The 25,691-nt window shown below is 40.4% G+C and overlaps 1 protein-coding gene across 3 annotated transcripts; it reads right to left on the bottom strand.

Moving 5' to 3' along the window:
- Window positions 1-823: 823 nt before the first annotated feature.
- On the bottom strand, window positions 824-25,530 carry LOC135211897 (guanine nucleotide-binding protein G(s) subunit alpha isoforms XLas-like). Of its 3 annotated transcripts, none has more exons than XM_064245126.1 (5): window positions 25,422-25,530; window positions 15,684-15,874; window positions 4,022-4,123; window positions 2,077-2,394; window positions 824-918 (listed from the first exon to the last, which is right to left on the bottom strand). In XM_064245126.1, exons 2-5 carry the CDS (start codon window positions 15,871-15,873, stop codon window positions 839-841), a joined length of 690 nt encoding a protein of 229 aa, XP_064101196.1. In that variant the 5' UTR covers window position 15,874; window positions 25,422-25,530; the 3' UTR covers window positions 824-838. The 3 variants fall into 3 exon arrangements, with proteins under 3 accessions (XP_064101196.1, XP_064101198.1, XP_064101199.1); XM_064245128.1 differs by lacking the exon at window positions 25,422-25,530 and adding an exon at window positions 25,266-25,401; XM_064245129.1 differs by lacking the exon at window positions 4,022-4,123.
- Between the last annotated feature and the right edge of the window lie 161 nt (window positions 25,531-25,691).

The raw sequence follows: 25,691 nt of genomic DNA, 5'->3' as shown, positions 1-25,691 counted from the left end.
TTAGGAGTAACAATAACAGAAGTAGCACTCTTCACAACAATGAAGGAGAGCGATCACCTCTCGCAGATATATTCATAACCCGTAGGCCATACTACAGGGTTAGGCAAAATAAAGTCTACAGGAAGGTTAGCAGGTTCACTACCCTGACTTTTGTTTACTGATTAATTGCGTACATACGAATCATACGTTTTCCTTACGGAATTAGACATGTTTACTGATTAATTGCGTACATACGAATCATACGTCTTCCTTACGGAATTAGACAAAGTCTCACACTCCTTACATGACAAATCTCAACAAAGAAGCAAGACCCATACCCCTCGTGCATACCAAGTGCGGATCTACCGAAGCTTTCGGCAGCCACACCCTATCTTTGCAGACAACACCCTCTGAAACTAGCAACTAGATTCAGATATCTTATGCAAAAATGAATCAAATTCAAATCAATTTAAGATAGCGTATGCCTAGCCACAAATCCAAGTAAATAAATTAAAAGACAATTAGGATACTTAGCGGCAATGAAGTTTACAAAATCTAAGACGGAGGTACTGGAAACAGGTGTTTCCATCACTGGCGACAGAAAAATTATGAATAGAAAACGGGAATGGTTCCTGATACCCGCCTCCCAGCGGCGGGAATGGGTACTAACCACCTGGCCGACCACTGCGTGTGCCGGAAGTTTTTAAAATTCTGTCGGACTTCAGAAAATACAGCTATATATATATCTGACAGGTAAGTTTCATGAACAAACTACAGTTTTTATAAAAATCTAAACCAATAGAAAAAACCAAGAGCTCTTGTCTCGTATAATTACGTAGTAACAAAATTCTATTAACACCTAATTAAGAGCTGCACAGAAAACAGAACCCATGTATTTACCTGGTTCAGGATAAGAGGATCCCTCTGGAAGGTCAGATTCTGTAAATTGCAAGAGATGTCAAATCATCAAGAATGCTAAGGACCTACAACCTTAAAAATGCTTCCCCCAAAGGCTTAGCACAACACTGGGCTTACTTTTAGAGCCAAAAATAGCTAAAATAAAAATTATATAAGAATATCCAGCCATCGCAAGAAAAGAATTTAAGGTAATTTTGGAAAAGCCTAAAGGAAGCATTTGCCAAGTCTCAAAGTGACAGCAGCTAATGAAAGTGATTCAAATGAAAAAGAAAGCGCCCATTACCAGATTAAGATATTGGAATGCAAAAGCCATGAAGCCCACCTAATTATAAACACTAAAACATCCCATTATGGCAAGCTACCACATTACATGAACAATACAAACAACACAAGGCAAAAAAAAATAAAAAACATTTTACTGACTACCAGCTAAATTACCTGATAACTCTTAACACTAAAATGGATTTTCCTCAAAATGGATATTAAGAAAACTCTTTCATAAATAGAAAAATAAAATGCAAATGATCCTACTTAGAATGTTAAAATACTAGATCTGACATCCAGATCCCATTATTTGATATAGATGTTACAACTGTTACATGCTATGTTAAGGCATTCAAGAACCATTATCGACCAATTTCCCTCAAAATGCAAATATTAGAACGTGCATATTTTAAGCATGTTATCGCTCTAAAGCCATGTCTTTTTCAGGTAAGTACACTTTATTCACTCCCAAAATTTAAGATTTACTTCACTTTGCAAGGACATATATATCTCAAACAATAGGTTAGATGTGTATCAGTTTCTCAAACTGCATAATCACAAAAATCTTACAAAACATAAAGTACGTACTGTACGTATATAGGGCAAATGACATGTCAAGTTTTTTAATAGTAAAACTGAGTGTAAGAAACAAGTTTTAGTGAAATTAATTCTCTGAAGCACTAGATTTAGTTAATCTCACAATACATTCACTAACATGAAGACGCAACTGGAATAAAATCCACAAGACTACCATTTTACTTTAATCTCACAAGGTTATATTGAAAATCATCTTACTAAAGCATTCTGTAAGCACTATCTGAGGCCAAAAAATATCATGCCCCAAAGCAGGGAGAGAGAAATAGAGCACCGAGGGCGACTATGATCTCCTCCACGTCCCTTTAAAGACCAACTCACCACCCACACCAGAGAAAACCCCAGCAGAAGCGCTGGCATCACCAGCTGGCATAGTTGGTTCCCCAAAGTCATTGCCAAAGCCAGAATAATCCCTCTCGGGTGCTGTTGCTGCTGCGTCAGCTGCTGCTCCCACTGGATCAGAGGTGGGCAGGAACCCCTCTCCTTCACCAACCAGACCTGTTTGGGAGGACAGGGGCTCCATAAACCCAAGGCCTCCTTCATCCGGAGGTTGGGAAAAAGTCTCTTGCGGTGCTTCAGAAGACTGGCCAGCAGCCCAGGGATCTTCTCCCGAGGGCTGAGATGGAGCCGTAGCTTGGTCTGGAGCAGAGGCACCAATAATGACAGAAGAAAAAAAAGTGCAGAGTTATGTCACCAAAGCTGTCCCAGTCAATTTCTGTTAAACTTCTTTCACAACAGACAAACAAGAAATGAAACATTTGCAACCTCTTCTTTGTCATACAGAAGACTTTATAAACATTATATGGACTTTTCACAACTACTTTTGTTTGAAATTATAAACAATCAACAAGTTACACCAGAACTTGGTTACATAAAATGGTAACAGAAATGTGGCTAACTAAAAAAAATATTTATGACCACAAATCACCATAAGAGCACAGATTAATAACAGCAAAGGCCAAAGAAAAACACAGTATTAATGAGTGACAGTTTGAAAGATGTACATAGAGAGATGGAAAATAATTTCAAAAGGATGTAGTAATTTAAATATATATACTTATAAATTCTGTACTAATTATGATTCAAAAATATTCATCACAGTAATAGAACAACTTTTATAATTCAAAATAAATACAAACTAAATAGTAAATACAGTATCAAAAGAATAGATTACATGCATAATAAAGTTTAGGAAGAGGAAAATAGTTAGCATTGGCAACAGCACCCAGAGAGTTAGATATCTTTTACATAAGCTTTCTCCAAAAAGGGACTATTTAATTTCAAGGTCATTTATTGGGGATCGGATAGTTTGCCCTGGGGCCCAGGAAGACTAAATCTAAGCAATTCAAAAGTTACAAACCCTTCCCACTAGCCCCAACTTGTGTGCACACATCATTAATGGTGAGCGGATACATAAGGACATACTATCATCTAACCACAATCTCTGCAACTTTCAGAGCGAATGCAGGATTGTACACTTAAAACTGATTTGTATGGCTTTAATTACTTTGTTACTTTATGTATAAAGCAGATAATGCTCTACAGAAATTCTGAAAAGTGTAGTTTCTCCCACTGAATTCTAAAGGAAAATATGTCAAAGGAGAAAGGTAGCAGCATGCAAGCAAAATATACTCGTACATGTTGTACACATTAGTGAAGAAAGCATGCAAAAAAAAAAAGAAAAAAAAATAAAGCTAAAGGCACAAAGCATTTAGAGACCCTGCCTATCCACTCAACAAAATACTATACCATTATTCAGACTAGAATAGAAAACCTCATACAAAGGATGACAATAATCCGTCTGCCCTCCAGTCATAAAAATCTACAAATATCCTATTTTTTTTTTTACATCAACCTAACTATTTACAAAACAAAGGTAACCAGGTGTGATTTTACATCCAACTACATAATGAGAAAACCTATACATTAGGCTACTTTACCATCATAGAAAACACAGAGGAAAAATGTCCCTCAGTTTTTCTGTCCAAATAAAAATTCCTTAAAAACTTGAACTGATATATTTCTAATATTAATTATTCTATTTTTACCACTTTTACACCTTTCATTTACATCGTCTATTTACTTAAAAGCATGCAACACCAGCAACCAGCGCTAAACTTATACACACACAAAAATTTAATTTGAAGCGCACACTTTAAGCTACAGATGCACACAATAGGTTTCCTTACATAATTATCAAAAAATACAATACAGAGGTAGGTAATTGTTATGATACAGCATTACAAACATGCTTAAAAACACTGACCTCGGGCAACCTCATCTCCGCCCAGCATCTCAAAACTCTCGAGGTCTGGGCCACCATTCATAGGGGGAGCACCCCCAAAGAAGTCAGCTGCGCCATCAAGGCCTGGAGATGAGACACCACCATGCAAATCTTCAGATTCTTCGCCCATGCAACAAGAATACTACAACACAGATGTTCAAGCCCAAGAGAGATCCAATTGGAATTGAGCAATTTTGGTTTAATTTTATTCCAGGGAACAGCTGCATTATTTGTGTTAAATACAACTGCATGAACTAAGGAGGGTTGAAAAGCAGAAAAATAACACTGAAAGTTTACAATGCTGCTTTGTAAACACTGACAAGGTTTAGTTAGGAATATTCATATTGAAAATTAGCATTAACAGCTATTCTATCATCTATCCGTGCCAGCACAGTTTACTTCACATTTTTAGAATATGAAATCTCTACCTCTTTTCTCCATCTACATGGAGTACAGAACCTCAAACATAACTTTACAGGCACTGAATCTCTCTAGCATTAAAATCATCTGTAATAGAGGGAGAAGAGCATACAGAATTGTCATTACTTGGAGAAAGGACCAATTTTTATTTTTCCTGAAGAATTAGTCCAAGTTAAGTCACACACAATCAGACTACAGTATTCAGAGCACAGGTGGTGAGATAATCATCATTTGGTCAAATCATTTGAGTTTAACAGCTCTGTTACACAGCAATACTGGTGCAGCCAGTGTCAAAATCACATGCATTTTAATGTAACTACTTTTCTCAACTTAGAGAAAATTTTTACAAACAAAATAGTAAGGTACACATGTAACCAGGCAAAATAATAAAAAAAAAAATGTAATCCTTGACAAGAAAATTTTGCAAAAAATAAATGGTATATCAAAATCCAGTAGTACTACATTCACGCTTTTCAGAAAGGATATGCAAATAAGCAAACTGCCTAAGTCTAACACCTCTCACTTCCCTTCACGAAAATTACTCAAACACAATAAAACAAACCGAATTCTCAACTGATGCTACACTACCAAGAACTGCAGCCTAAGTAAAATGAGACATTAATGCTTAACATGAAGACAAGTAAAGCCTCTGTATATTCTACAACCAGTACACGTATCTTATTTTTTTTACTATTCAAATACTGTAATAAATGGAATTTATATAGATCTCATTTTCCTGTACAAGAAAAGTGAAAGCCTTCTAACAACACAATCCTAGCTCACAACAAGGAGATTCACACGAGTTTACAAAGAGTATGTACGTATTGCTGATTTCCGTACTGACCTGATTTCCCTTATGAAAAGATTAGATTTGCTTAACAGGGAATCACTCGAATGTTTTCATAGACCACTTTTTGCATCTTCAAATAGCTTTCCATTTTTTCTTTCTCCCTCGGCTTATTTTCATTTCGGCTTTCCAACTTTACTAAGAAAGTTCTGACTTTTAGTTCAAGCAAAGATGTAATGCATTAAAACCCTAACATAATTCTCCTTGTATTTGATAATTTACTTGGATTTTCCTCTATTTATTTATTAACGTATTTATTAATTTTCAAATAATTGATCTATTCCTCTTCCTAAATTCCCAATGACATTCTGTTACCTCTTTCAAATGGACACTATATTCTTTGGTAGGTTTAATTTCAAGTCAACTGCTCCTGTGGGCTTGTTCCATATTAATAGGGTTCATCTTCTGAATACAATAATGATAAAGATAGATAAATGGAAGCCAAGTAGGATGTTCCTTGTAAAATGTCTAATATAACTTGACACCTTTGCCATTCAGGATTTTTTTCCATTTAATTTATTCATCCAAATTATACAGTCTGTTTACTTCACTCCAACTAAACTGCACAGCTACCCCACATTCAGTCAGTGTGCATTATTGGCCTGAGTTTGTTATCTCACATGTTCAGCACATGTACAGCCTTCTTAATCATACCAATTTCCTGTTACCAGGTTACAATGAACTTATTTCTCGTGATTATTACTGAACCAATTTCCTCCTATTATTTAGATGAACTATTCAATATTATAAAACGTTATAGTTCTACTTTATACCCCTTTCTTGCCTCAAAAGAATACCGACATTCACTTCTGCTTGCTGTACTTGAATTGTACATTTTCATAGAGCCATATTTGAGCTAAACTATGCCATCTATGGGGTAAGTCCAACCTTTAGCTTTTGTTTACATTGAAAATAAAATACGAGAACACTTAAGAAGGGAAATAAGTGAAGCTACTTCTTGCAGACTTTCATTAATGCTGCAGTAAAAGCTCCAATTGCAAAAAATATCTGAATGGGAATAAAACTCTGTGAAGTGATAAATATACCTTGAGGTAAGGAAAAAATATCCCTCACACTATTTGCAACTGCATCTTTCACTCTCATACAAAAATAAGGAGCAAACATACTGTACAAAGCTAATTAAATTAGTGTACATAGCACACTGTACAAGCATTTATATTTCACATCACACGGAAATAATTGGTCTGATAAACCTGAACTTACACACAAAATACATCGCATATTTATTAAATGAGGCACCTGTGACTCTAACAGCACAAGAGAACCAAGGACCGCAACAAAGGTATAGGAGATGGACAGCTACACATGAAGAAACTAAGGGGAATATACCACATAAGATACACCAAGCACTACATTCTACAAGGAATCACTTCAGCTATACACAATATTCAACCAGTGATATACCATATGCCAACAATATTCCCACGAACTTGAGTCTTATGCATCTACAACTTATGATGCCTGGCTACAGCGCACTTCAAAACAAAGCAAAACATAACATGTTGCTATGCTCTCAAAAATGATGCAGCTACAGGTACAATGACATGCACTACAGAGCACACTAGAGCAATTTCTGGAGATAAAGAGATCAAGACTAAAGCCACAGCACAACAGTTCTATAATGACTCCAGTGGATCCAAGTCAAGAACAAACAGTGCAGTGTATTATTCTACAGTCCACATTCTCAATGCACACTTCAACCACCTGGAATATAAAACTATCTTCTGTGTACTGTAATGTGATCACTTAAACATCATTACCTAGAAAACAGAAATTGGAAACATTGCTACAGAAATCTGCTAAACTGTACTGTCCCTAAATGTCATTCATAGGTATGGATGGCACTCTTAGTTGTACGTATTCACATTTTACTTGAATAGGGGGAGAATACAAACTATACATCACTTCCACATACGGCAATAAAAATATAGTCACTTAAAATTAATCTTAAAATTAATAGTAACCAGATTAATGTCTTCTATGAAACTAAATAAGTACTAAATGCCAGGACTGGTGCCTTCATGTTAAAACTAAAGATTATTTGTTAAGCAAAACTAGGGAGGGTTGTAGTCTCATTAAAATGTCCTTTGCAAGTTGAACTAGTTAAAAAGACTAAAAATGGACTGCACTATGATAAATAATCCAGCATTGGTTCTCAACCTTTGTATAGGCATTGCACAAATGGCTGTATTCTTCCGGCATTCAGAGCAAAATAAAAATATTAAGATCTAATTTTGTTCATATACATATATTAAAAAATGTCAATGTATTTGAAATTACAAAAAGGAAAGCAACAATATGCTCTCTTCTCTATAAAAAAAAAAAATTAAAAAAACTTTCCATATGCCCACATATGAAGTACTACTGTATTTTCAAAAAGGTTGAAAAACACTACTCAAAAGTCACCTGCAGCAGAGACAAAAACAAATGTCTAAATGTACCAGTCACTGAGCCAAATTAAACCCATGCATATTTTAAAGTGCTGAACCTTACATCTATGCTCAGAGGGTTACAACAACACTGGAATGGGAGTGAGTTTGCTTTACCAAACCCATAGAAGGCATAGTTTACATCTTGGATGATAAGTATTGATATTCAATGAACAAGATACAGTTACAGAGGCACCTTAGGAATAACCTGTGTGTATATATATATATATATATATATATATATATATATATTATATATATATATATATATATATATATATATATATATATATATTAAAAACACTGAAAGACCAAACATGAACATCACCACATATCTGCCCCTAAAATTGGATCATCTGATGAGAATTTGGTGAATAAGTTTTATTTTTTAAATTAACGTGTATAATTCATTTCACTATCAGCATCATTATCATCATTATCATTTTGTTCTAAGGGGTCAACAATAATGAAAAAATGTTAAGAGTTCGTGTATAATTCAAAAACACTTTACCAAGCTTTCCCACCCTTCCCTGGGTTCATCTTCAGTCCCAACCAAAATTATTATCCTTAGTATTATAACTGGAGAACAATTTAATCAGACCATTGAAACATTCATAACTCAACTTGGGCTAGCCTAAAGGGTTAGTTTTTAGTACAGCTATTAATAGATTTAATCTTATAATTGACTACTCTATATATTTACCCATTACATTAATGTTCAACTCCTGTTTCAAGTAATTCACTTAATGCAATAAAAACATCAATGCTTTAAATTCAGTTTTAGTGAAAATGTTATTGTTATAATACAATTAAGTTTGTTCATACTTACCTGGCAGATATATATATAGCTGTATTTCTGACGTCCGACAGAATTTCAAAACTCGCGGCACACTTAGTGGGGCGGGGCATGGCCAGTGGTAGTACCCATTCCGCCCAGCTGGGGAGGCGGATATCAGGAACCATTCCCATTTTCTATTCATATTTATTCATGACCCTTGTCTCCTGAGGGAGGAGGGTGGGCACTCTAATTATATATATCTGCCAGGTAAGTATGAACAAACTTAATTGTATTATAACAATAACATTTTGTTCATGAAACTTACCTGTCAGATATATATATAGCTGAATCCCACCTTCGGATGGTGGGTAGAGACAGACTAGGATTTTTAGGAAACTTAAATTAAATAAAAGATTAACTTATTGGTTCCTTACCTGATAGCAAAGTAGACTCTGTGATTACTGTCACTAAAGCCTGCTTATGCTTTTATCAGTTGCCAGCCAGGTTTGGACCTGTAGTGCTGGTGCACTCTGGATGCTCTGTCAACGGGGACGTGACCACAATGTGACAAGACCATCTAGCCAAACATATGGGCAGTAACACAGCAACCGACCACCACCTGACCAACTAACCAAAAAACCCCTGACATTAACACTAAGGAATGGGAGATTTCCACAGAAGATCTCACCATCAACCAAAAACACAATAAAACTAACCTAACTAAGCTAAGGGATAGGGAGAGAGCTACCTTCAGCCCCCAAAACTGTGTCTGCCGAAATGTAAGGCCCCAAAGAACTACAGTTCTCGTAAATCGTTCTCACATCCCGGAGGTAATGCGAGGCGAATACGGAATTGCTCCTCCAAAAGGTGCTATCAAGAGTATCTTTGATAGACATATTCCTCGTGAGCTTTCACTTTAAAGAGGCTCAAATCAGTCTCTGGCAAGATGAATGAGCCTCTTTAATGACGTCCTCAAGAAGAAAGAAAGCAACAGCATTCTTCGACAACGGCAAATCTGGTCTCTTCACCGAGCACCAGAGATTACCTGAGGGACCTCTTATCTCTTTAGTCCTATTCACATAGAACTTGAGAGCCCTGACAGGGCACAGGGCTCTCTCTGGTTCTTGACCCACGAGACTCGATATTCCTTTGATTTCAAAGCTCTTTGGCCAAGGATTAGACGGGTTCTCGTTCTTAGCCAAGAAAGATGGGCTCAACGAGCAGACAGCGTTGTCTCCCTTGAAGCCCACTAGGCTACTGAACGCTTGGATTTCACTAACTCTCTTCGCCGTCGGCCAGAGAAGCTAGGAAAAGCGTTTTTTTGCTCGTCAAGTCCCTTAGAGAAGCTTCATTGGAGAGGCTCAAAGGGACTTAGCATCAGATGTTTCAAAACCACATCGAGATTCCATGAGGGCGGTCTTGCTTGTGGAATCTGGTGGTTTCCGACGACCTTAAGAGATCGTGCAGATCCTTATTGTCGGAGAGGTCCAGTCCTCTGTGGCGAAAAACGGCAGACAACATACTCCTATAACCCTGATTGTAGGAACTGCCAATTTCTGCACATTTCTTAGATAGAGTAAGAAATCTGCTATCTGATTCACAGAGGTCGTGGAAGAGGAAATTCCTAACTTTTTTGCACCATGCCCTGAAGGAGGACCACTTAGACTGGTAGACAGCTCTTGAAGAGGCTCTTCGAGCATTAGCGATTGCTCTCGCAGCTGCCTTTGAAAAGCCTCTCGCTCTGGCCAACTTTTCGATAGTCTGAAACGCAGTCAGAGCCAGAGCGGAGAGGTTTCGGTGAAACCTTTGTTTTGAAGTGAGGCTGTCTGAGTAGATCTCTCCTCCAGGGCAACGTTCTTGGAAGTCCACAAGGAATGTCATGACCTCTGTGAACCCACTCTCTTGCTGGCCACATTGGGGCAATCAGAGTCAACCTTGTCCCTTCTGAAGCTGCGAACTTCCTCATTACGTCCCCCATGATCTTGAATGGGGGAAAGGCGTAAAGATCCAGGTCTGTCCAGTTCCAGAGCAACGCGTCACTGCAATTGCCCCTGGATCCAGAACCGGGGAGCAATACAGAGGAAGCCTCTTCGTCCTCGATGTAGCGAACAGGTCTACTAGAGGACGTCCCCACAATGTCCATAATCGTTGACAGACTTCCTGGTGCAAGGTCCATTCTGTTGGTAGAATCTGATTTCGTCGACTGAGAAGGTCCGCCCTGACATTCTGAACCCCTGCCACGAATCTTGTCAGGATCTTGATGCGCCTTGCGTCTGCCCATAGCAGAACTTCCTTCGCCAGGAGAAAAAGGGATCTGGAGTGAGTTCCTCCCTGATTCTTTATATAGCAAGGGCTGTGGTACTGTCTGAGTTGACTTGAACAACCTTGCTTGACAGTTTGTGTCTTCGAAGAACTGCAGCGACAGGAATATCGCTGCCAGTTCCTTTACATTGATGTGCCAGGCTACCTGTTCCCCTCTCCAGGAGCCTGACACTTCCTCCCCCCCTAGTGTTTGCTCCCCAACCGGAAATGGAAGCGTCTGAGAACAACACTAGGTCGGGGCTCAGAAGATTTAAGGAGAAGCCCTCTCGTACTTCTGAGGGTCGAGCCACCATCTTAAGTGGACTTTTACCTTGTTGGAGATCCTTAGGATCGCATTCAGGTCCTCCTTTCGACCTACGACCATTCTTCCGCAAGGAAAAATTGAAGAGGCCTGAGGTGCAGTCTTCCCAGCGAGACAAACTTTTCTAGCGAGGAATGGTGCCCAGCAGACTCATCCACTCCCTCACCGAACAAGCTTCTCTCTCTAGGAAGGCTGCGACTTTCTCTAACCCCAATCGCTGACGTTCCTGGGATGGAAAACGCCCGAAAAGCCACTGAATCCATCTGAATCCCCAGATACACGATGGACTGTGTCGGGGTCAGATGCGACTTTTCGGAGTTGACCAAAAGACCCAGAGACTTTGCTAGGGCTAACGTAAACTGAAGGTCCTTCAGACACTTCTGCCTCGACGACGCTCTGATCAGCCAATCGTCGAGGTAGAGGGATATCCTGATCCCTGACGAATGGAGCCCACTTCGCTACATTCCTCATTATCATTGTGAAAACCATCGGGGCCGGGCTGAGACCGAAACAAAGGGCTCTGAATTGCCAAACCCTGTTGTCTAAGACGAATCTCAGGTACTTCCTTGAAAGAGGGTGGACGGGGACGTGGAAGTACGCGTCCTGCAGGTCCAGAGACACCATCCAGTCGCCAGGTCTCAAGGCTCCCAGCACCGACTGAGGCGTCTCCATTTTGAATTTGATCTTTTCTACAAAAAGATTGAGCCTGCTCACATCCAGGACTGGGTGCCAACCTGACGACTGCTTCGGCACTAGGAAAATCCTGTTGTAGAAGCCCGGTGACTCAGGCACCCAAGACTTGTTCCACCGCTCTTTTTTCGACCATCTGGTCTAACAGATCGAAAAGAATACTTTTCTTCTCTCCCTGATAAGATGGAGAGAGGTCTCTGGGAGTTGATGTTAAAGGAGGAGGATGTAAAAAGGGGATCTTGTACCCCTGCTCTACTATCTTGAGAGTCCAAGGATCCGCCCCTCTCTGCCTCCATGCCTCCGCAAAGAATTTCAGTCTGGCCCCGACTGGCGTCTGAAGGACGAGATCTTCATTTGGTGGTTTTGGGTTTGAATGAAGCTCTTCCTCTCGAAAAACCTCTCCCTCGAGGAGCTGCTCTCGAGGGGGGTGCCCCGCGAAAGGGTTTGACTTTCTTCGGGGGTTTACTGAATGCCGAAGTGGAAGGAACTGCTGGACGTCTTGAAGACTGTACCAAGAGGTTTCCTCTGGGTCGCCTTCTCTTGCAAACTTGTTGCAAGATCCTTTACCATAGCCTGGGGGAAGAGATGGTCCGAAGAGGCGCAAAGAGCAATTCCGCTTTCTGAGCGGGAGAGACCGACTTAGCGGTAAAATTGCATAGAACACTCTTTTCTTCAGGAAAGCAGTTCCAAAATGAGAAACTAGCTCCTCCGAACCATCCCTGACGGCCTTGTCCATACATGACAACACGCTGGACAGCTCCCCCAGACTGAGAGAATCAGGACTTCTAGACTGAAGGTCTAAAACTCCCAGACACCAGTCTAAGAAATTAAAGACATTTAAGGTGCGAAGCAGTCCCTTCAAGTGGTGGTCCGTCTCCACAGGAGTCCAGGACACCTTAGCAGACGATAAGAGAGACCTCCTCTGAGCGTCCCACTAAACTGGAGAAGTCACCCAGAGCGGACGAAGGAACCTTTACTCCCACGTCCTCCTTGGTTTCATACCAAATTTCCTCCTTTCCCGCGCGAGTCTAGAGGGAGGAAGGGCGAAAGGTGGTCTTGGGGCGCCCTGATTCCTTCCTTCGAGACATAAAATCTTGAAGCTTCTTAAAAGCCCTCTTGGTCGACAGCGATGTCTTCATCTCGACGAACTCAGGGTCTTAACGGTCTTGGAAGACGAAAGTTGAGAGGGAGGAGACCTAGGGCTGCCGGCTGGAACTTCTCCCCGAAGGATGAACGTAACAGCCTGACAAGAACCTTATAGTCCGAGAACAGCTGAAGCTACCGGAGGTTCTTCTTCGACGGAACTCCCTGGACTACTAAGTTCCCCTTCCTCCCTAAGAGGAACTGGAGAACGTCCATCAGGAGAGGGCGTACGTCCAGCAGTCTCAATCCTGAACAATGACTTCCGTTGGTTGGAAGTACCCGCTACAGGTACGGAATCGCCCTTACGACGATCCTTAGAAGGACGGACATCTTGTGAAAGAGGAGCGTCCTTAGAAGCAACGGGAACTGTCTTAACAGACACGTCCCTACGAGAGGAAGCGCGAGCTTCCTGACGAGAGGCGCCAAAAGCGTCCTGCTTAGCCAAGCAAGCGTCCTGCTGAGCGTCCTCAAAAGCGTCCTGCCTCGCTCGAAAAGCGTCCTGCTTCGAACGGCGAGCGTCCTGACGAGCGTCCTCAAAGGCGTCCTGTCGATAACTCAAAGCGTCCTGCTTCGAACGCCGAGCGTCCTCAACAGCGCCTTGCCGAGAGCGCAAAGCGTCCTGCTTAGAACGACCGAGCGTCCTCGCCGAGGCGTCCTCAACAGCTCCCTGCCGAGAGCGCAAAGCGTCCTGCTTCGAACGCCGAGCGTCCTGGCGAGCGTCCTCTACTGAGAGAGCGAAAGATCTACTCGGAGAACGAGAACGGTGACGATCCGGAGGTGGAGAGAGAGACGAACGAGACGAGAGAGAATGAGACTGCTTCGTCCTCTTGACGGGCAGCCCAACGTCCTTCCTACGCTTAGGCTCGACTGCTGCTGGGCGAGTCCTCTGAGCCATCAGCGACGTAATCTGGTCCTGAAGGGACACTAGGATATCCTTCGTAGGTGACGAAGGAGCAGAAGAAGGGGCAGGACTGAGCCTGCGAGAAGGCGAGGGGCGAGGGGCGAGGGGACGCCTCCTTCCTTCTAGCAGGTACAGCTATCTGCCTCTCAGGTGAACACGCCTGTGCGTGGAAACCAACGTCCTCGTCGGTAGAAACCCTCCCTCTCTTCTGAGGAGGAAAGGCGTCATAAGCATCCTCTGACGAAAGCGGAGACATAGGACGTGAAGCGTCCTCAAAGCGAAAGGTCCTTTTCAACGGACGCGAGTCTCCTCTGAGCGCTCCCACCCCTTGCGCGGGAGGACGCTTCGGAGGACGAAAAAAAAAAAGCAATCCTTCAGGACACGCGCTCGTGCGCGCTCCTTGGCAGCCTGGGATTTAGCAACAAGGCCCCCCCTGCCGAAGGGACGCCAGATCGGTGGGGAGCCCGTAACCCTCTTGCGGCTCCGGACATACCCACTCCCTGAGTCCTGGGAGTCCGATAGAGGTCTAGGCCTAGAGGCATTATGGGCCGATCTGACGCCCCCTCCACAACACTAGGGGCACTAACACAAACTTTCACAGGGCCAGTTTTCTAGGGCCAAAACTTTCGATTCGAGAGCGCGCAATAGACTCAAGAATCAGAGAAAGGGTGTTACCTTCTCCAGACACAGCACTGGGGCCCGAAGGCAACAAAACAGGATTAGGTTGAGCAAAATCTACTGGTGTTAGAGGAGGAGAAATGTTACTTTCCTTACCTTTCGTAGAACTGCCCTTGGAGGAAGACCTCCTGACTCTATCGCGCTCCAATTTACGTCGATAGGTCTCATACATCTTCCATTTATCATCATCCAAATCCTTGCATTCATTGCACCGATCATCAACCAAGCAAACATGCCCCCTGCAATCCATACAAACTGTGTGAGGATCAACTGAAGGTTTAAGAAGCCTCACCTTACATTCACTCCTCACACACACTCTGAAACTTCCAGTACTTGATCCCGACATCATGTACACAGAAAAGCCAATCCCAAATTCAAAAACCAATCCACTATTAACGCGTGCCAATCCAACAATCCAGAAAGTCGATACCAAAAGTCAATCCAGATAATATTAAGCGAGATAAATCAAAAATCCTAGACGGAGGTACTGTAAACAGTTGTTTGCAGCACCGGCGACAGAAAAAATATGAATAGAAATGGGAATGGTTCCTGATATCCGCCTCCCAGCGGCGGGAATGGGTACTACCAACCTGGCTGCCCCACTAAGTGTGCCGCGAGTTTTGAAATTCTGTCGGACGTCAGAAATACAGCTATATATATATCTGACAGGTAAGTTTCATGAACAAAATACAAGATTCACTGGAATTCCGCTCTACATTTTTTTTCTCATAAGCCCTTTTTGTTAAGGATCTGATGACAACACAGCAACACGAATTACAAAATCTGTTCATGTCAGCTCCATGCAATATATATAGAATGCTCATAAATTTAGCCCATCACAAATGGGATCAAGCAAGAGAAATTTCAGTTAGCTAAATATGTATGCAAACACACCAGTCTATGGGGATGGGGAAGTATAAAGTCACACTGCATTATTCTAAGTGGCCTTAAAAGGTAACCAGTTTTAACTTACAATCATTAAATTTCATGGAATATGATTGTTCCCTCTGAGCAAGTCACACAAAACTTCATTACCATGATAAACTTCAAATACACACTGGCATTCTCCCTCCTAATTATCAAAAACTCAAACAGAAACCAATGTTATTCTTACCTGCAGGTTCCTCACCTGCCGGAGGTGCAGCTACAGGGTCATCACTGGCTGGAGCGGCTGGTATCAAGTCATCATCTATGCCGGCCAACTGATCCTGTTCACGAGCTAAAAATTCGGCAGCTGGGTCAACTTCACCAGTAGAGGGAGCTACTTCTGCTGCAGGTACAAAACTGTCACCAAATCCATCCATGCTGAGGAAAAATTATACTCTAATAACAAGATGGGCAAAGTCAAGAATGTAATCAGAATACAGATGATATAAACTGTCAATGCTATATCGTTAATTTCACTTTGATCATCATGTATCCAGTATCAAATAAAGGTTTTATAAGATTCATGAAGTCTTTTTAAATATATCATTTATACACAATATGGTAAAAATAAGGTATTTCTTTCTATTCAAAAAGAAAATGCCTGTAGTTCCTTACAAAAGAATAAAAATATGTTACTATCCTCCACAGGTTTTAAGCCAAACTCAGACCTTAAGGGTTACTCTGTGTTGTACATGAAAACGTGGTGAGATTCTTGTTTTGTTTGTTTGTTTGTATGGTGCTTTTACGGTGCATGGAACCAGTGGTTATTCAGCAACGGGACCAAAGGCTTTATGTGACTTCCGAACCGCATCAAGAGTGAACTTCTATCACCAGAAATACACATCTCTCACTCCACAATGGATTGGCCGAGAATCGAACCTGCGACCACCGAGGTGGAACGCTAATACCATACCAACCACGCCGCTGAGGCGCTGTGTGTAGTGAGATTATGACAATATAAATGCAAACACTTAACAAATAAACCCTTAATTTCACTCACAGTGCATAACAGCTGTGCACATTAGGCCTATCTGCAAAGGTCGCAGCCTGCTCCAAAGTAGAGCTGAGGCATTTCAACATGCAGACTAACCTAACCTACCCTAGGGTGGGTGCCTGACCTGGCCAGGAAGGCTTTGCCCGAGTGGATCCCCCAACACGACACCATGCATAACAGAACAACATGCACAACTATTCTAAAGTACGTATTACAAAAAGGCTGATACTCAAAGATCTAAAATTTAGCAGGGGGTTTAAGCATGTAGTTTGCTCAAAATTTCTGAAAACATTACAGTACTTCCTATCCTAAAATTCAGTACATGTACAGGAGAAGGCTGAATGAAGATATCCTCTATTATTAAATAACTGGTAAACTTCTCAGATATGTATTGTGCACATATGAATGTTACCACTTCCTGCAAGAAAGTTGAGTACGTATAACAATTTATCTAGAGTTGGTATGAGTCAAATGTCATGACTTCAAAATACAGGACTGAAATCAACATTCTAAATCCAAAATTATTACTTAAAACACCATTATACTTTGCAAAACTTACACTTACGTATGTAACGTATATTAATAAACAAAAATTGAAAACCGCAAAAAATACAACGAAATGTTCACAGCATAAGTGTTGAAATTTGCACATGGAATCTGGTTTCTTTTCCAACTACAATGAATATTTTCTAATGCATTATCATGAATATGTAATACATTTATACACAGTTTACAACCATACTCTATTGTTTACCTAATTATTCAAATATTATCCAGTGCCCCGGGGGCCCCAAAATGGCTACACTCCCCCGGCAAAGTCCCGATAACCGTCAGCGTTTAGCACTGATGTAAAGGAAATGGTTCCAGCATCTATGAGTACAAATTTTTTGCAGATTTAACATAGGAAATGGGCAGTTTGTTAACACAAGTAACTCCACAAACAATGATGCCATGCACTCTTAAGGTGTCTTACGTAAAACTTTCAAGAGCATCGTGGCCAGCAAGTTAGCACTGGGCAAGGCTAGACCTTCATTAACCTCTTTTTCATCGAGAATACCAGTATTTTGTAATTTACGCGAAAACACTAGTATTTTGATAGGAGCATAGAGGGCTCAGTGTGCTGTTTAGAGGGAGGCTCAACTCTCACTGATGCTGACAGCAGCACATTCAAATGCATTTTCTGGAAATGTTTGCAAAACAGTAGAATGACAAAGTGTGTTGCGGCCTAATCATTTACCATATTCATGTGGACATCTCCATTACATTAACCTAACATCCATTACACCAAACTTCGCCTACGGCACTGCACACTGATTTGGTAGATTACGGTACAGGTAGAATGCAGTGAGGGATCACAACTTACTAGGGGGAAACACCACAGTGGATCAGCCTTATTCACTCAATATTTAATTGGTGAAACAAGAATACAATTACATCTTTAAGCATACCATTCAAAAGATTGAAGTCGTGAACATAATGTGATATATGAAAGCGCCATACGAACTAAAATAGGCATGTGAGGTCTTCGTAAGGTAATTCTAAGCCCGCATTCCGCGGTACAGTAGACTATGGCAGCTGACGTTTCCCTATGTTATTTTACCTGCTGAACAAGAATTTAAAGTAAAATTTATTCGGTCAACTGTAATTAAACCGCAATTTACCTTAGAAGACAACATGAAGGTAGAAGGGGTGCAATGTACCAACGTACAGAGTTCAAAGGTAAATAACAGATTAGTTACAGTCGACCGGCAAAATATTACCTTAAACTCTTGTAAAGTAAGCAAAATAACATAGGAAAATGTCAACTGCCATAGTCTACCTCAACTGAACAATCTTCGAAGTTTTGGTTCGGGGCCAAGAAACGTAAACAAACCGCCATATTTGAATGCTAGTAGGGGGTGTGGGATACGTAACCAACAGGGAGCCTTATGTCCTGTAAGGGGGGGAGGACCAGGTGGGGTACTGGGAGAGGAAGGCACAGATACGAGTTAGTAAAGCCATGTTGGCATATGATGTGAAATAACAATTCCCAATAAATATCAATAACATCAAAAGCACTAAACCTTAGGAACATCAAAACAATTGATATAACTAAATAATGTACATAAAGATTAGGAACCTTACCTTAAATGTTACATAAACACCTTCCTTTGTAAGTCAAGCCTACATTTGTTGACACAATGTGGGCAAAAGGCCTGTTTTCTCAAAAGGCCATGATAACTAAGGAAACAGTTAACACAAGTACAGGGTAGAGTAGAGTCGAGTTTGTGATGGGCCTGGAGGAGAAGGAGGTGCCAGGGAATGATTCGGCCAACGTGGTCGGTTGATGACCGAAATGAAATGCACGGGCCGGCATGTATTTTCAGGAGGAAGTTGTGTGTGTGTGTGTGTGTTAGGGGGGGGTTTAGCGCGAAACAGGATAGGGAGGATGGGGTGGTGGTAAATGTTTACGTTTGTGAAAAAAACACACGAATCGAGTGCATATACTATTATATATATACACAGCTTTACACATCTGGTACTTAAGTATAAATTATCAAGTACAAGTCAAGAGGCCATTTTAGTGAATAATGAATGGAATATCAATTTTCAAGGATCAGATTGGCCAGTTCAGGGGGTAATTGAACTTAACAAGAAATGTTGAGAACAATTATAAAAATTGTGTAACCTGACTGGTGGTGCTCTGCCCCAATACCCTCCCTTAAAGAAAGAAAGTTGAAGCAAGAGTAACTTATAGGTTAGGATGTTAACCTAACCAACCTAACCTAACCTAGTAGAATGTGTTACCTGATTGGGGGGCTCTGCTCCCCCATACCCCCTCTTAGGGAAGGCAATCTTAGAAGTCTAGGATACTAACCTAATCTAACCTAACCTAGTAGAACATGTTACCTGACCGGGTGGGGGGGCTCCGCCCCCTTACCCCCCTTAAGGAAGGCAATCTTAGAAGTCTAACATATAGGTTAGGATACTAACCTAACCAACCTAACCTAACCTGACCGGGGGGGCTCCACCACTGCCGCTGTACCCCCCTTACATAAAAACAGTCTTAGAAGTGTAACATATAGGTTAAGATTCTTACCTAACTTAGTAGAATGTATTAATAAGACTGGGGGTTGGGGGGGGGGCATCCCGTAACCCCCCTTGAGAAAGATGATATAATATTTATTTGTTTGTATGGTGTTTTTACGTTGCATGGAACCAGTGGTTATTCAGCAACGGGACCAACGGCTTTACATGACTTCCGAACCACGTTGACAGTGAACTTTTATCACCAGAAATACACATCTTTCATTCCTCAGTGGAATGGCCGATAATCGAACCCGCGACCACCGAGGTGGGACGCTAATACCATACCAACCACGCCGCTAAGGCGCTCGGAGAGAAAGGCATGTAAAGGTGAATATAGAATAAAGAAGGGAAAAAAAATGCATGTATAATTTGGAATGTCTAAAATGTAAAAATGTAATCCCATCAATTTTCACGTCATTGACAGAAAGGTCTCAAAACGTCCTAAAACTTCCTTCTAGTCCCACCCCTCAGGAGACTTTCAGGGGCCTGCCCTCAATTGTAACGTAATATTGTAAGATATATAGGGCAACATTATGAAGTGAGAACAAGTCAGTGAACATATTAAACAATACTATGACAAACAGAACTGAAATAAAAGTTTGAAATAATATTACACGATTACAAAACAAATGAGGAAAAGGAATACATGTATATGTAACAATGCATGAATTCCCCCAAAACCTCCTATTGCAATATAGGGTTAATAATGCAACATGATTGGTTAAATACATGTAACCCCCTGCAAAACCCTCATCATTAATCTCCTTGGGAAGTTTGTGTCTGAAAGAAAAGCTGCCTTATATCACAGCACATGCATAGTAGGGTTCGGCGTCGTAATAACAGTAGTAATAAGTGGATTTCGGCTATGTAACGGCTCCATTATAGGTTTATTTATCACTTTATTTCAGCTTGTATTTCGTGTTTCAAATGTCATAAATAAGAGGAAATAACACAATATCACAGCAAAACCTTCCCCAAGTGTTTTACCCCAACCAGAACCCCACATTCCCATCGGCCGCCCTTACCGCAGGATAGAGTTCAAAGGTAAATTACAGGTTAATTACAGCCAGCCAAAATAATATTACTTTATATTCTTGTTCAGGGGGTAAAACTGTATAGAAAAACGTCAACTGGCATAGTCTAGTTCGCCGTGGTATAAGGGCTTAGATCTACCCTTCGTAAAATGTTTTCATGGCATTTTTTAAATCCAATATGGTGTCCACTGACTGAGGTGCCGTTCGTAACCGCAAATGATCCAACATCTTTCCCAGCCTTCTCAGCACTCATTTGAACAATGTTAGTAGTATATATAAGTAATGTTTACTGATCTTACTCAAGATTGCAGTTGTAATAAGCCCAATAAAACAACATTTTGTTTCTTGCCTATATTAGTGAAAGTATGAAACTTCTTATTCTTGGGGTCATGGTTTGAACTGAAATTCATTTTTACCTTGTAATCGGTGGTTTTATCCTTACTCCCATCACAACTGAAACTCCACAGTGCTTATTTGATTGTAATTATACATGTTTTGGTCTTAATTCCCTCCAAATTGCACTTGAACTACATTGCGGTTCCTGGTTCCTAAGCGCTCACTCCACAAACAGTTGCGGGCAGCACACGACTACACAGTTTATAAGGTACAAGGCTTTATTCCCTTGATTGTTTACTTTACTTATTATTTAGTTTAACTTTACTCTGTTACTTCGAAATGTTTATTTAATTCATGTCTATTATCCCTTTTTTGCAACCAAATTAACCCCAAAAAATTAGATATTTCTAAAGTACATACGAGCAGAAGGCAAAATGACTCATCGTTGCCAATCTAGTAGAGCTTCACATACGCCAATGCATTTACAAACTGTTTCCATGAATTCTAGTTGTCATAGTAATGCAATAATGATAAAATTGCTGTAATATGTATATATACTACAAATAGATACGCTAATTTAACTTATTTCCCCGGTTTTGTGTAAGTCTTATATCCAGTTTGGAGGGTAAACACATGACAATTGGCAACACTGATAAACAACAGAAGAGTGCGAAAAACGCCGTAGGTTCTGTTCACAGCAAAACTGTTGATATTTAAGTCAGGAATCTATTTACTTTTTCAACAACAAATATTTTCAAATTAGGGTGAAACATCACGACAGGCCAACCCTCATCACGGTAGACGGGTCTTATTCACTCGATATTTAATTGGTGAAACATGAATACAATTGCAACTCTAAGCATACCATTTAAAAGACTGAAGTTTCGTCAACATATTGTGATATAATGAAAGCCCCATACGAACTAAAATAAGCATGTGAGCTCTTCGTAAAATATGTTTTCAAGGCAGTTTTGAAATCCAATATGGCGGCTACGTTTTGCATGGACGGTTCTCATCAGTGACGGCCACCATCTTTCCCCAGCCTTCCCAGCACTCATTTGAACAATGTTAGCGTATGTATGTAACGTTTATTGATCTTACTCAAGATTGCAGTTGTAATCAGCACAATAAAACAACATTTTGTTGCCTATATTAGTGAAAGTATGAAACTTGTTATTCCCGGGGTTATGGTTGGAACTGAATTCATTCTTACCTTGTAATCGGCGGTTTTTTTTTTTATCCTTACTGCCATCACAACTGAAACTCCACAGTGCTTATTTGATTGTTATTATACACATTTTGGTCTCAGTTCACTCCACATTGCACTTTAAACCCGTTGCTGTTCCTGGTTTCTAAGCACGCGCGCCATAAACACAATTACGAACAGCAGACAACGACAGACGACGAAACTGCAAAGTTTATTCCCTAAACTGTTTACTTTACTCGTTATTTAGTTTAAATTTACTTTATTTAAAAATTTTGATTTAATTCATGTATATTATCCCTTTTTTGCAACCAAATTACCCCGAAAATTTACAGATATTTCTAAAGTAGATAAAATCAAATGTTTCTAACGTTTTCGTACATCTGGCTGCCGAAAACCATAGCGGAACAAATACGAAAAAGTGCAGAGGAACGACTACGTTTTTTTTTTTTTTTGCTTTTTTGTTTTGCTAGCACTTTTCATTGATTTCAGTCTTTATTAGTATTTTGAATTTCTTTAATAATCGTATGCCAGAAATAAATGTAACCTTTAATGTTTGCATGCTAAGAATGGCAAAATCATCGTTGCCACATTAGTGGAGGCTTCACACATACGCCGTTCCATTATTATAAACTGTTTCCATGAATTCTAGTTGTCATAGTAATGCAATAATGATAAAATTGCTTTAATATTTATGTATATATACTTCCAATACATAGCCTAATTTCACCAATTTCAACGTTTTGTGTGTAGTCTTATACCCAGTTTGGAGGGTCAACACATACCGAATGGCAACAGAGAGAGAGAGAGAGAGAGAGAGGATAGAGAGAGAGGAGAGGAAAGAGAGAGACGATAGAGCAGAGAGAGAGAGAGAAAGGAAGGCGGAGGAACGAAGAAGAAAAGGGATGGCGGTGGAGGGGGGGGGGGTGGGGTGGGGAGAGGGTAGGTGGAGCTTTATACACGTGTTCGTATCCATTCTGCATAATGGAGTTTTTTGTCTCTTGGTACAAGGACAAGTGTCGTTATTCTTTACGATTAGTGATTCACGATACCCTTATAAATTACGGCACTGGGTGTAATGCACTATAGCAAAATCTCGTACTGTTAAGAGTGTTCGTTACAGAAATAGGTATTGCCCAAAAACGTGCTTGCAAATCCATAGTAGACATGCTGCTTAGTTGTCAATCAAGTTTTTATAACCAAGTATTTTTTACAAGCTAGCTATTGAATAAATTTGTATTTTTCTCAGTCAAAACATATGCCCCTCAATGCTAACTTTCCTCTTTTAACGACTTTCTGGTCATTGCAAATTCGGCCCCATAATTTCTTATGGTGCGAAAACAGACAGAGGCCCATGGACCGAAAACGATTGCGTCACACTACGGCGATAATCCAGCAGTAAAACATCTTCATATATCCAAAAAGTAAATAATAAAGATATATATGCGCATTACGATTATAACAATTACATGTATAGCTGATAACAATCTGCATGAATAACTGGTAAACTGTTCTGCAATGACAGTTGAGTATAGCAATTATTTACAATAGGTACGAAAGTCAAGATGTCGTGACGTCATAATACAGAACTTAAAAGAACGTTCTAATTCAGAAAAATAATTACTTAAATTTGAGTCAGAGTCGAGTTACTTTTTCAATAACGAATATTTTCAAATTAATCATCATAAATATGTAAAATATTGATGTTTTACTACTTATTTAAAAATTAGCTAAGAGCACGCTTCTCGTCATCTTCTACCAAAACAGCTGTTTACTCCTGGCTTGTTGTTGGTGAGAAATCGTGTTTCGATTGTTGTGATAAAAGTGCTCCAGCGTCTGTGGGTACAAGTGGTGTGCGGATTTATCACAGGAAATGGAAAGTTTGTTGACACAAGCGACTCCGTAAACATCGAGATGGCGTCAATCTTCGAAACATTTTTAGTTGTAAGTAAAAATTTCTAAAGCGTTTGGTGAGATTTCCACTGCCGTGGGCGCCATTTTCAGTACCCTCTGTTTAAATCTTAAAATTTGGCCTTAATTTCTAACTTTGGAGAAAATACTTACTTCGAAAGGAGAGTAGAGGTCTTTAGCTCCGTTTCTCACCAACAACAAGTCGCGACTGATGCCCATCTCGGGTGTCAGGACGCGTTATAATGTACTTTTTCGGAGGGTGGCTAGGTGTTGATTGTAGGTGGCCTGCTGTGATGTTTCACCCTAATAATCATGAATATGTAAACAAATTTATGCAATTCATGACCTTATACTGCCGTTTAACTATTTATTTGAATAACTATCTAGTGCACGCTTCTTCTTCTACAAAAAAATCGTAGTTTCCTTGGATAAGCCGTGATTGGAAGTCATTGTTTACAATTTTTGTGAAGAGAGTGGCCCCCCGTCTATGGGTACAAGTGGTGTGCCGATTTAGCACATGGAAGGGGAAGTTTATTGACACAAGTGACTCCGCAAACATTGAGATGGCGTCAAATCTTCTAAATATTCGGAGTTGTAAGTAAAAATTTTGAAAGCGTCATGGAGGTATGTGTGCACTGCGTAGAGCCAGACTTTCATTAACCTGTTTAATCTTAAAATATGACCTTAATTTCTAACTTTGGAGAAAATCCTTACTTCGTAAGGAGAGTCGAGGTCTCAAGCTCTTGGTCTCACCACCAACAACTTGTGACTGGTGCCCATCTCCGGTGTCAGAACATGTTAAAGTACTTTTTCGGAGGGTGGATCCACACACGGTGGAAACTGTATCTGCCAGTCCAGTCGGTTGTTCCCCCTAGGGGGTGGGGGAGGGGGTTTCCAGGTTATAGCACGGCATCCGAGGTTAACTTCGATTAACCAAGGTAGGTAAGTCTGGTGGGGTCACATTCGCTGTGAAATGCTTTACCTACCCTAACCTTGGACGCTGTGTCCTAACCTGGCTTAGGGGGGGAGGGGCTTCGTCGCCTCTGGCACCCCCAGAGTAAATTTGTGACCACCCCCTTACATTGCATTCTACCGTCAGCAAAATCATAATTAGACTACATATTTGGTTATTTTTTTCCTGAAATTGTGTACACCTACAACCTTAAAATAAAAAAAAATAAGAAAGACCGCCTTAACCTGCAACTGCAAAGGTCTACGTACCTTGAATCATGTGAAACTTAAGCCTAACCAGTAACAGCAAAGAAGACACTTCACCCTCCTCTATACTCTAAAATTATAAACTCGGGTCTACAAAGCAGTAAAATGAATACATCCTTAAGGTCTAATTCATTAACGAGAGCGTTCTGAATTACTTACACGCCAATTTACGTTAACGAGCCGATATTTCCTGACTGCCTGGCAGAAATGGGCGAAATTGTGACGAAAGGCGACTGACGATGAAAAGCAGCCTGCCAAAATATGTAAATAGACCATTTTAATGACTCTCATTGTAGATATAATTCGCTTATTAAACCATAATATTAGTAATTACTGACATGTATCAGTTATTAATTAATGTATAATCAATTTAAGTACGTTTTCGTAAGTTATTTTGGGGATGATAGCTAAAATATCTAGATTTTTTTT

This window comes from Macrobrachium nipponense, chromosome 40, assembly GCF_015104395.2.
Source record: "Macrobrachium nipponense isolate FS-2020 chromosome 40, ASM1510439v2, whole genome shotgun sequence".
Classification (NCBI taxonomy): domain Eukaryota; kingdom Metazoa; phylum Arthropoda; class Malacostraca; order Decapoda; family Palaemonidae; genus Macrobrachium; species Macrobrachium nipponense.
The sequence above is the reverse complement of the archived record's forward strand: the minus strand, read 5'-3'. Positions and strand labels throughout refer to the sequence as shown.